At 49.2% G+C, this 12,674-nt stretch overlaps 1 protein-coding gene across 3 annotated transcripts in view; it reads left to right on the top strand.

Moving 5' to 3' along the window:
* mef2b (myocyte enhancer factor 2b) overlaps window positions 1-12,674 on the top strand; it is a 129,586-nt gene that overhangs the window by 110,529 nt on the left and 6,383 nt on the right. For all 3 annotated transcript variants that reach the window (XM_086004427.1, XM_086004426.1, XM_086004428.1), the window contains exons 6-7: window positions 8,861-9,030; window positions 9,608-9,710. In XM_086004427.1, the coding sequence (XP_085860553.1) occupies window positions 8,861-9,030; window positions 9,608-9,710 (273 nt within the window). The remainder of the gene's footprint in view (window positions 1-8,860; window positions 9,031-9,607; window positions 9,711-12,674) is intronic.

Below are 12,674 nucleotides of genomic sequence, written 5' to 3'. Positions count from 1 at the left end.
GATGACCAGATAATCTGTTTTTTAGTGACGTCGATTATCAGACAAGATTTGACAGCGAACCACATAAGGAGATATTAGGGACAGGTGACCAAAACGCTTGGTCAAAGAGGCAGGCTTTTAAGGAGCGTCTTATGGAGGAGAGAGAGAGAGAGAGAGAGAGAGAGGGGGGGAGAGGTTTAGGGAGGGAGTTCCAGAGCTCGGGGCCTAGGCGGCTGAAGGCGCGGCCGCCAGTGCTTGTCCCGAACACCACAATGCGGCCCGTCCCCCCATGCCTCCGCCCCTCAGCAGGGCTGCGGTTCCTCTGGCTTCCGAGTCGCCTCTCACGCCAGACGTGTCGGCGCCTGCGGCCGGAACGGGTCAGCCCAACAACCCTCTACGGTTGAAATGGGGGCAAATAACGGTGTCAGTGCTGGCACCCGAACTCCGCTCCCAGTTGTTGACTGTTACTCATAGCTCATTCTCCGTGCCAGTAGGAATTCACCCATTCTCAATACTAGAACATACTTAATACTGGAGCTCCCTAATCCAGTGTGCGCGCACACACACACATACACACCAATGTTCCCTTTAAGCTGTGCGTGCAGCGCTCCAGGGAACCCGCGCAGCCGGCTTTTTAATGTAAAATCCGCTGACTGGCCCACGCAACCCCCTAAAGGGGCCGCGCGGCACCAAAAATAACTTCAGGGAACATTGACACACAAACACACACACACACACACACACACACACACACACACACACACACACAGATACAGGCACACAAACAGATACAGGCACACACACACACACACACACACAATGGTGACCATGTAACTATCGGATTGTCGTAAAAACCCATCTGGTTCACTGATGTCCTTTAGGGAAGGAAATCTGCCGTCCTTACCTGGTCTGGGCCTATATGTGACTCCAGACCCACAGCTATGTGGTTGACTCTTAACTGCCCCTCTGTAAATGGCCCAGTGAGCCACTTGGTTGTCAAGAAGATGGTTCACCACCACCTTCTCGAGGGCAATTAGGATGGGCAATAAATGCTGGCCTTTCTATAAGGCCTTAAAATTTGAGGGAAGGGGGGGTTGGGGGTCTCCCGATCTCTCGACATACCTTCCAACGAGGATTGGTTGAAAGCTCCAGCGAAACGGCGTAGAAATCCGTTTACGCCGTTACTGCAGGATTTCAGCCTGAAATTACCACCAGAGATGGGAATTACCCCAGGGGAAATTGTCCCCCGCTTTGTTCGAAGGGAGTTGGAAGTGGGAGCAACAATATCAGATTTGTGTGTGTGTCTGTGTGTGTGTCTATGTCTGTCTGTGTTTTTTTACTCATGGGATGTGGGCGTCACTGGTAAGGCCGGCATTTATTGCCCATCCCTAGTTGCCCTCGAGAAGGTGGTGGTGAGCCGCCTTCTTGAACCGCTGCAGTCCGTGTGGTGAAGGTGTTCCCACAGTGCTGTTAGGGAGGGAGTTCCAGGATTTTGACCCAGCGACGATGAAGGAACGGCCGATATATTTCCAAGTCAGGATGGTGTGTGACTTGGAGGTGGTGGTGTTCCCACGCGCCTGCTGCCCTTGTCCTTCAAGGTGGTAGAGATCGCGAGTGATGCGCCATCAATTACTCAAAGGACTGAGGTTAAGCGAGTAACAATCAGGCTTTTATTAACTAAAGAATGAAGGTCTTGTCTCGAGTGGTCGACCCGTCCAGAATACTAAGGGACTGGGAGGTAGTCACTTATATACCTGGAACAGTGGGAGGAGTCAGCTGAGGCATGTCCAGACCTGTACCTAGTGGAATACATATACAGACACAGACAGGTATAACAGTGGTTTACCACAGTGAGTTTGGGAGGTGCTGCCAAAGAACCTCCCAATTCCAGGTCCCCTACAGGTCTAGTAATGTTATTTCCAGTTCTAGTATGCCTACAATCTTGTACTGTTACTCTGAACGTCAGCACAATTGTTCCCAGCAACAGCATTATGCTGTTCTGGTACTAGGACACCCCAGTGCAGTGCTGAGGGAGTACTGCACTGTCTGAGGTGCCGTCTTTCAGATGAGACGTTAGACTGAGGCTCCGTCTGCTCTCTCGGGTGTACGTTAAAGATCCCGTGGCCACTATTTCGAAGAAAAGCAGGAGAGTTCTCCCCGGTGTCCTGGGGCCAATATTTATCCCTCAATCAACATCACTAAAACAGATGATCAGGTCATTATCACATTGTTGTTTGTGGGAGCTTGCTGTGCGCAAATTGGCTGCCGTGTTTCCTACATTACAACAGTGACTCCACTTCAAGAAGTGCTTCATTGGTTGTAAAGCGCTTTGGGACGTCTTGAGGTCTTGAAAGACGGGGTAAAAATACAAGTCTTTCTTTTGGAAAAGAGAACCCAAACTCTGAAACATTTTCTTTCCTTCTCCGATCCTCGGTTCTGTAAATGAGGGTGAACTACAACATAAGGAATAGGAGCAGGAGTCGGCCATTTGGCCCCTCGAGCCTGCTCCGCCATTCAATAAGATCGTGACTGATCTTCTACCTCAACTCCACTCTCCCATACTACCCCATACCCCTGGTTCCCTTAGTGCCCAAAAATCTATCAAACTACAGGAAACTTTTTTTTAGACGGGACCGACGTGGTGCCGGTTCATCAACAATTCCGGATAACCGAAAGCTATAGTAAAAGATACGGAGCTGAGAGCTCCGTATAAAGCAACAAACCCTGTTGCTTAGCAACAGGTTCAGAACAATGGCCACAAGTTCCAAGCGTCTCTGTAGCTTAGCAACAGCTGCAGCCACACCCTTGCACAGCAACAGATGGAGGAAGGCAAGTAATAAAACTTACCTGAACCTACTCCTGAATTTTGCCGGTTAACCAAGATTTCCGGTTATTTAGGTGCCGGTAAATCAAAAGTTTCCTGTACTTGGTGTTTTGTGGAAATGAGGGAAAGCTCCTCAAGACTTTGAACTGCTACCTCTGTCACTAAATATCTATCTTGCATCAGCATGAGTTTTTGACTTGAACAACACAAAAAAAGGAGAAGCGGTATAGTAACTATGGAAACGGAAAATCTGGACAAAATCTACTGCCCACGAAATCAGCAAATGACGATTATTAAAAATAGAAACCGTGACAGTTTTCGCAAAGTACTGGGGGGGGAATCCAGAGTTCTCACAAGTGTCAATTCTGTCTTACAAATATTTTCCATTCCTAGATGGAAGTGGAGTGTAATACCGCGACTGCTGCGGGGTGTTGAGTAGGCCGAAGCCTGTGATGGCAGCCACAGAGCCGTGGTGTGTGCTGGAAGTGGGTTTTGTTTGTAATGTACAAAGGGGTTTAGTGTGAGCTATGTCATGCTGTACGCTGCCTCTTATCCTCCATGTGGGCCCGAGCTCTAAGTCAGTGTTACTCGCTAATGTTTTGCTACGCGCCATCATCCCCGCGATCTTGCTTTGAGGGGCTGCTCTCAGGAATGCTGTGACATGCTGTGCAGTGGAGTGATGAGATCTGGGCCTTTTTGAAGTGCGATTTCCCACACAGTAAGAATTGCAGGTGCAGAGCCGGATCCCAGTTGCCAAGTGGAAGCTAAGGATTCTCTCTCAGGAGTGGCGGGGGGGTGGGGGAGGGGGGGTAAAAAAATGCTATGGGACCAATATTCTATTTTAAAAGACGCTCTCACTTGCTGTATGGAGCCAGGGATAATCCTGCCACATGATAAGTGTTCCCTTTTGGGATTCGACGCTAGTCTCCCGTTTTCTTGCAAGGGAAGCGAGAGGGGACAAAATTGAATCCCGCCTCAGCCACCATTGCAGAGTTGGTGAGGCCACGAACGAAGGGGATGCATGAACGGGGAGCAGCTTCTCGAGGGAAGTTAGGGATGGGCAATAAATGCTGGCTTTGCCAGAGACGTCCGCATCCCGTGAATTAATAGATTTTTTTTTTTAAAGAACCTCGACCGACGAAGGCCATGTAGGGTCGCCAACTCTGGTTGGACGGATTTCTGGAGGTTTCATCGCATGACCTCCTGCCTCCAGCCGCCCCACCCCCACTCTCTCGCCATTGGTCACCCGACATGTCCACCATCGCAGCGCCCCGCCTTCCCACCGCCAATCGAAGATTCACCAGGCTGATACCTGGGATGGCAGGAATGACGTATGAGGAGAGATTGGGTCGATTGGGCTTATACTCACTGGAGTTTAGAAGAATGAGAGGGGATCTCATTGAAACTTATAAAATTCTGACAGGACTGGACAGACTAGATGCTGGAAGGATGTTCCCGATGGCGGGGGAGTCCAGAACCAGGGGTCACAGTCTAAGGATAAGGGGTAAGCCATTTAGGACAGAGAGGAGGAGGAATTTCTTCACCCAGAGAGTGGTGAACATGTGGAATTCTCTACCACAGAAAACAGTAGAGGCCAATTCATTAAATATATTCAAGAAGGAGTTGGATATATCTCTTAAGGATAAAGGGGTATGGGGAGAAGGCAGGGACAGGGTACTGAGTTTGGATGATCAGCCATGATCGCATTGAATGGCGGAGCAGGCTTGAGGGGCCGAATGGCCTACTCCTGCTCCTATCTTCTGTGTTTCTATATTTCTATGAAAGCAAACAGACTCTTCATTGCCCAATTGGATGATGCTGGGTAGTCAGTCAGTCAGTCAAACGGCCTTTTTTTCCCCCTGCCAAGTCCAATATTTTAAAAAAATTCATAAACAAAAGTGTTCAAAGAAAGCTTTTAAACCACAATTTCTTGTAACGCCCCTATGATTGTTTGTCCTGGGGTTTTCGCGCAGCTAGAGTCCCGGAGATTAATCTTTAATTCCTGGAGACTCCAGGCCATTCCTGGAGGGTTGGCGTCCCTGAAAACAACAACTAGAATTTATATAGCGTCTTTAACATAGTAAAACATCCCAAGGCACTTCACGAGCGATTATCAAACAGAATTTGACCCTGCACCACATAAGGAGATATTAGGACAGGTGACCAAAAGCTTGACCAAAGAGGTCGGTTTTAAGGAGCGTCTTAAAGGAGGAGAGAGAGGCGGAGAGGTTTAGGGAGGGAATTCCAGAGCTCGGGGCCCAGGCAGCTGAAGGCACGGCTGCCAATGGTGGAGCGATGGAAATCGGGGGATGCTCAAGAGGCCAGAATTGGAGGAGCGCAGATATCTCGGAGGGTTGTGGGGCTGGAAGAGGTCACAGAGATAGGGAGGGGGGTCGAGGCCATGGAGAGATTTGAAAACAAGGCTGAGAATTTTGAAATCGAGGCGTTGTTTAACCGGGAGCCAATGTAGGTCAGCGAGCACAGGTTGGAGGCGTCAAGGGTTGGAATTTTAAGGCCATCGATAAATGCAGGTGGGTCACCTGTCTAGTGGGAGCATGCTGTGGCGGTGGGGGGTGGGGGACTGGTGCTGAGCATGGCGTACTCCCCATGGCAAACCTGACACGACTGTGACACTTTACTTAACATGATTTAGAAAAATGATAAACCAATGATGCAGTGACCATGAAAATAGTTCAAATCAAAGTGTTAAAGGGGACACCTTAATAAGATTGACCACAGTCCCATACAAACTCCCTTTATCGTGATATCTGCTTTCAGTTAATTGCTATTAAAATAATTTATACAGAGAAAAATGGATACCTGGGAGTTACAGGCTGCAATCTAATTGAGGGGTTCAGGGGGTTTATATATGGAATAACAGATACCCGGGAGTGAGTTACAGGCTGGAATCTAATCGAGGGATTCGGGTTATTTATGTATAGAATAAGCGATACCTAAGTCTAAACAAATGAATATCAAGCTGAGTATGGCAGTCATTGTGCAAGTATTTTAAGCACAGGATATGTCTGAGCCAGTGCCGAGACATACAGGTGACCATAACCCACTTGTGACTTGTGGTGAGTTACCGTCTCAGCTTCACCTTTGTACTTCGATATTGCATCCCACTGCTGACCAGAACCTGCCCCCTACCTCTCTCATCCATCATCAAAAGAAATGTAGCTTCACAAATCGAGGGATTCGGATAACGCCCCAAGCCACAGGCCAACAGACGGAGGCATCTTTAAACCAGTATCGCTACCCTAAGATTTATCTTCAAAATCATGAGGGGGTCTGAACTGTTCCCATTGGCAGAAGGGTCGAGAACCAGAGGACCCAGATTTAAGGTGATTAGCAAAAGAGCCAAAGGCGACATGAGGGAAAACTTTTTTACGCAACGTGTGGTTAGGATCTGGAATTCACTGCCTGAGAGGGGGGTGGAGGCAGATTCAATTGTGGCTTTCAAAAGGGAATTGGATAAGTACCTGAAAGGAAAAAAATTTGCCGGGATACGGGGAAAGGGCGGGGGAGCGGGACTGGCTGAAGTGCTCTTGCAGAGAGCTGGCACGGGCTCGACGGGCCGAATGGCCTCCTTCTGTGCTGTAACCATTTTATGATTCTTTACTGGGGTGACAGTTTCATTGGTGACGACACAGGGAAAAAATTGCAGGGCTGTGGGGAAAAAGCAGGCGGAATGGGACTAATTGGGCGGCTCTCTCAAAGAGCCAGCACAGGCATGACGGGCTGAATGGCCTCCTTCTGTGCTGTATGATATCAATGGCAGCGTTGTGCAGCCTTAGCTCAAATGGTCTTTCTGTGTCAGCCGTGGCTCAGTGGGCAGCACTCTCGCCTCTTGAGTCAGAAGGTCGTGGGTTCAAGTCCCTGTCCAGAGACTTGAGCACAGAAATCTAGGCTGAGACTCCAGTGCAGTGCTGAGGGAGTGCTGCACTGTCGCAGGTGTCGTCTTTCAGATGAGACGTTAAACCGAGGCCCCGTCTGCTGTCTCAGGTGGACGTAAAAAATCCCAAGGCCTCTGTTTTGAAGAGGAGCAGGGGGGAGTTCTCCCTGGTGTCCCCAATATTTAACCCTCAACCAACATCAACAAATTATCTGGTCATTACCAGATTGCTGTTTGTGGGATCTTGCTGTGCACAAATTGGCTGCCACGTTTCCTACATTACAACAGTGAGTACAAAAGTCTTCAAAAGTACATTATTGGCTTTGAGAGAGCTTTGGGACGTCCTGAGGTGGCGAAAGGCACGGTGGAAATGCAAGTCTTTCTATTTTTGTGTGTAAACCCAGACAGTGGCTGAAGGCCTAGTTGGGATCAGGCCAACTCAGTTGAATTTAAGACTGCTGTCCCTACGGCTTCACGCAGCATTACTGTGGTGTGCTCGTTGGGGGTCGGGTATGTTCGTGCTGCCAAATGAAACACCTTCTATTTTGGGCGCAGGGTGTCAGCATCAAACACGCACAGGTCAGCTCTGAACCCCAAATTAGGGTACGGCAGTGTAGTGGTTGTGTTACTGGTAATCCGGAGGTCCGGGCTGGTAATCCAGGGAACGCAAGTCCAAATTCCACCGTGGCAGTTTGAGAATTTGAATTCAGTTTTAAAAAGGAGGGAAATAAAATGGCTGCTCCCAGTAAATGTGACCGTGAAGCTGTGGAATTGTTGTAAAATACTCAACCGGTTCACTGATGTCCCTGCAGAGGAAGGAAACCTGCCGTCCTTACCCGGTCTGGGCCTATAGGTGACTCCAGTCCCAAACCCAACGTGGTTGACTCTCAACTGCCCCCCTGAAGTGGCCCACTCAGGTCAGGGAAACTAGAAATAACAACAGAAAATGCTGGAACAACTCAGCAGGCTAGGTCAACATCCGTGGGGAGAGAAACAGAGTTAACGTTTCGGGTCGAAACCCTTCGTCAGAACTGAGGAAAAAAGGCAGGAAATGAAACAGATTAAAAGGCCAGTTTGGGGGCCTGGGAAATGGGGGGAGGGGGGGGGGATGAAAGAAGAGACATTAAGAGATATTCAAGGTGAGACGAGATAGGGAAACTAGGGTTGGGCAATGAGAAATGTGCCCCCTAACGTTTCTTTTGGGGTGCGTGGCCCATTCGCGCGCAACTTAACATTGAGAAAGCCGGTCCCGGGCCGAGCAGGTCAGGCAAACTGCTGCACAGCTTTTAGGGAACGTTGGAACGTAGCCGCAAGCCTACATTTCGTTGTACTGCACTTGTGCACTAACAATGACAATAAAAGTTGATTTGATTTTGATTTGATTTGGCGGTAAGTGCTGGCCTTGCCAGTGAGGCCCACATCCCGGGAATCAATTTATTAAAAAAAACCTTGTTCTACCAGGCTCTTCCTCCTCCCTGTAAACTCAAATTATTGCACCTGGAGCCCATAACTGTGAACTCCTACTACAACAGCAACAACTTGTATTTATATAGCGCCTTTAATGTAGTAAAACATCCCAAGGCCCTTCACAGCGTAATCAGCCTGAAACACTCAGCAGGTCCGGCAGCATCTGTGGAGAGAGAAACAGAGTTAACGTCTCGGGGGTCAGAGAAGCAGATGTTAGGACAAGTGACCAAAAGCTTGGTCAAAGAGAGAGGTTTTAAGGAGGGACTTCAAGGAGGAGAGAGAGGTAGCGAGGCAGAGAGGGTTAGGGAGGTCATTCCAGACTTGGGGCTCAGACAACTGAAGGCACGGCCGCCAATGGTGGAGCGAAGGAATGGGGCGATGAACAAGAGGATGGAGTTGGAGGAACGCAGAGATCTCGGAGGGTTGTGGGACTGGAGGAGATTTTACCTTCTCTTCCACCTACAATCTACAGGATTTTAAAACTCAAGCTTGATGCTGCACCTAACCACCACTTCTCGATCCTCCTCACCTACTGTTTTCACCATTGACGCTGTCCTGCACTCTGTGGGCCTTGACCATTCACCCAGATTCCGAAAAGAGTTTCAAAGAACAACCTGCAATGTGAGTGTGGTCAAATCTAGTTTCCTGTTTATTCATCACCGTATATTGTTTTGTGCTTTTTTTTAATGTGACAGGTGCTGGTTACTTGAACACCCACGTCTCACCGGGGATGCTGGTCTCCCCTGGCAACCTCAATAGAACCATGGCGACAAGGTCCCCGACCCCTGTGAACCTTGGCCCCGACAACCGAAGAGGTGAAATGCATGCTGTCTCAACTGGCTCCAGGAACATGGCTGCTTCGCTGGTGAGACCTTAATTACGATCGATTGGCCATTTATTCCTACACTTCATTGTTTACAGAAAGACTTGCATTTCTACAGCGCCTTTCACGACCTCAGGACGTCTCAAAGCGCTTTACAGCCAATGAAGTACTTTTTGAAGTGTAGTCACTGTTGTTATGTAGGAAACGCGGCAGCCAATTTGCACACAGCAAGCTCCCACAGACAGCAATGCGATAATGACCAGATAATCTGTTTTTAGTGATGTTTATTGAGGGATAAATACTGGCCCCAGGCCACCGGGGAGAAATCCCCCTGCTCTTCTTCAAAATAGTGGCCATGGGATCTTTTACGTTCACCTGAGAGAGGGCAGACGGGGCCTCAGTTTAACGTCTCATTTCGAAAGACGGCACCTCCGACAGTGCAGCACACCCTCGGCACTGGCACCGGGAGTGTCGGCCTGGATTTTGTGCTCATTTTGGATAGAGAATTTCACACACAAATTATGCAGGAAACCAAACAAATATTCTGTCATTTGAAGGGTTTAATGTGCAATATTTTTTGTTTTGTTTTTGTTTTTTTTCTCCTCCTCTCTCTCACCAGAGAACGAACACGTCAGCTCTGCAGCCCACCTCACCGATGGTTACCATGGCAACCCCCAGTCTGACTGGCCATGGATTAGGGGGTTACTCCTCCGGCTTAAGTGGTAAGAATATTCACTGATTACTTTGAGGCTGTCGGTCTACCCGGTTGTGTTTGTTTCCGCCGCCCCCCCCCCCCCCCCCGCCCCCCACTCCCACATTACAAAGCTCTGAAGATGATTCATGAGGCAACCCCCAACAGGTCAACGGGTCAGTGCATCCTTCTGTGAGCAGGAAGATCCCAGGCTTGATTGCCCTTTGACCTAACATAGAAACATAGAAGATAGGAGCAGGAGTCGGCCATTCAGCCCCTCGAGCCTGCTCCGCCATTCAATGCGATCATGGCTGATCATCCAAATTCAGTACCCTGTCCCTGCTTTCTCCCCATATCCCTTGATCCCTTTAGCCTTAAGAAATATATCTAACTCCTTCTTGAATATATTTAATGAATTGGCCTCAACTGCCTTCCGTGGTAGAGAATTCCACAGGTTCACCACTCTCTGGGTGAAGAAATTCCTCCTCATCTCTGTCCTAAATGGCTTACCCCTTATCTTTAGACTGTGACCCCCTGGTTCTGGACTCCCCCGCCATCGGGAACATCCTTCCTGCATCTAGTCTGTCCAGTCCTGTTAGAATTTTATGTTTCAATGAGATCCCCTCTCATTGTTCTAAACTCCAGTGAGTACAAGCCCAATCGACCCAATCTCTCCTCATACGTCATTCCTGCCATCCCAGGTATCAGTCTGGTGACTTGTACTGAGTTGGCTGATCTCTGGCAGGGCAACAACAGAGTACTAGAATTAGATCATCTGTAACACACCGCTCAAAACAGGCTGCCAACACCCACCGTATGGGCCCTGGTGCGGCAAAGCTGATGGAAGATAGCCAGAGCTAGCGGAGTTATACCCCAGTGCCTTCAGTGTCGGCTTGGCTCAGCTGGTAGCACTCCTGACACTGAGTCAAGAGTGACACTGCGAACCTCACCCCAGAGACTTGAGCACTTAGGTCACCAGGCTGACACTCCCGGTGCAGTGCTGAGGGAGTGCTGCACGGTCGGAGGTGCCGTCTTTCGGATGAGACACTAAACCGAGGCCCCCGTCTGCTCTCTCAGGTGGACGTAAAAGATCCCACGGTCACTATTTCAAAGAAGAGCAGGGGAGTTCTCCCCAGTGACTTGGCCAATATTTATACCTCAGCCAACATCACTAAAAAAAAAAAAAAACATTATCTGGTCATTATCACATTGCTGTTTGCAGCTGTGTGCACATTCTGGGGTAGTTTTAACTTTTGGCGCATGTAAAATGGGTGATAACGAACTGGCTGCTCTATCCACATGATTTTCTCTTCCAGAGGTTAGATACAGGGTAAAGCTCCCTCTACACTGTCCCATCAAACACTCCCGGGGCAGGTACAGCACGGGGTTAGATACAGAGTAAAGCTCCCTCTACACTGTCCCATCAAACACTCCCAGGGCAGGTACAGCACGGGTTAGACACAGAGTAAAGCTCTCTCTACACTGTCCCATCAAACACTCCCAGGGCAGGTACAGCATGGGTTAGATACAGAGTAAAGCTCCCTCTACACTGTCCCGTCAAACACTCCCAGGGCAGGTACAGCACGGGTTAGATACAGAGTAAAGCTCCCTCTACACTGTCCCATCAAACACTCCCAGGGCAGGTACAGCATGGGTTAGATACAGAGTAAAGCTCCCTCTACACTGTCTCATCAAACACTCCCAGGGCAGGTACAGCACAGGTTAGATACAGAGTAAAGCTCCCTCTACACTGTCCCCATCAAACACTCCCAGGGCAGGTACAGCACGGGTTAGATACAGAGTAAAGCTCCCTGTACACTGTCCCATCAAACACTCCCAGGGCAGGTACAGCACGGGTTAGATACAGAGTAAAGCTCCCTCTACACTGTCCAATCAAACACTCCCAGGGCAGGGACAACACGGGTTAGATACAGAGTAAAGCTCCCTCTACACTGTCTCATCAAACACTCCCAGGGCAGGTACAGCACGGATTAGATACAGAGTAAAGCTCCCTCTACACTGTCTCATCAAACACTCCCAGGGCAGGTACAGCACGGGTTAGATACAGAGTAAAGCTCCCTCTACACTGTCTCATCAAACACTCCCAGGGCAGGTACAGCACGGATTAGATACAGAGTAAAGCTCCCTCAAGGCTGCGCCCATAATAGAGCTCTAACCTCAGAATAGTGCCAGTAGTGTGACTGCTCTTACTGCCTCCACCACCAGCCATTCTGCAGCTTCGCTGAGTAGGAAACACGGCAGCCAATTTGCGCACAGCAAGGTCCCACAGAGTGCAACGAGACACTTGCCAAGATTGTCAATTTGGGCTAAATTAGGAGTCGTTTTACGTCTTTGAGCACTCAATGCTAGAACTGGGAGTGGGTGTGTTGAAATTCATCTCACAGTGGACCCTTACAGCCGTAAGATAGAGCGGACGTTTCTGCTTATCTCTCTGGGCTGAAGTAGAACCTTTTTATTTTAACGGAATACGCTTGCTGTTGCCCGCAGGCTCGTAACTGTTTATAATTAGCTTCCCAGAGAGCAGAGAGCATAGACACAGAGTTCCTTTGTGGCCGCACTCATTGTGTGATGCTTTGTAACCCAGATCTGAGAAGTGAGCACGACCCAGACATTGGCTGCACGCTGTAGTTTTAACTGTGGCCGTGCTCAGTGTTAAGCGGAGGTTTGATGTGCCTTTACTGGTCCTGCTCAGACCTGTTGTTTCGTATTGCCACCTCATGGTTGAGTGAGGCCAGTACAACTCAATCCTGTTATCTGCCAGCATAAGAACATAGGAGCAGGAGCAATGTTCCCTGTAGGCTGCACGGCTGCATCGCGCTCCAGGGGTCCCGTGCAGCCGGCTTGCTGTCTTTTCAATCGAAACCGTGCATGCATGGTATTTTGAATGGGCCGCGCAGCCCCAAAAAAATTACAGGGAACATTGAGCAGGAAACATAGAAACATAGAAGATAGGAGCAGGAGTAGGCCATTCGGC

The sequence above is a fragment of the Somniosus microcephalus genome, chromosome 13, assembly GCF_052327205.1.
Source record: "Somniosus microcephalus isolate GS21.2 chromosome 13, FLI_Smic_1.0, whole genome shotgun sequence".
In the NCBI taxonomy this organism is placed as follows: Eukaryota; Metazoa; Chordata; class Chondrichthyes; order Squaliformes; family Somniosidae; genus Somniosus; species Somniosus microcephalus.
Note: the sequence above shows the minus strand (reverse complement) of the source record. Positions and strands in the feature narration are given on the sequence as shown.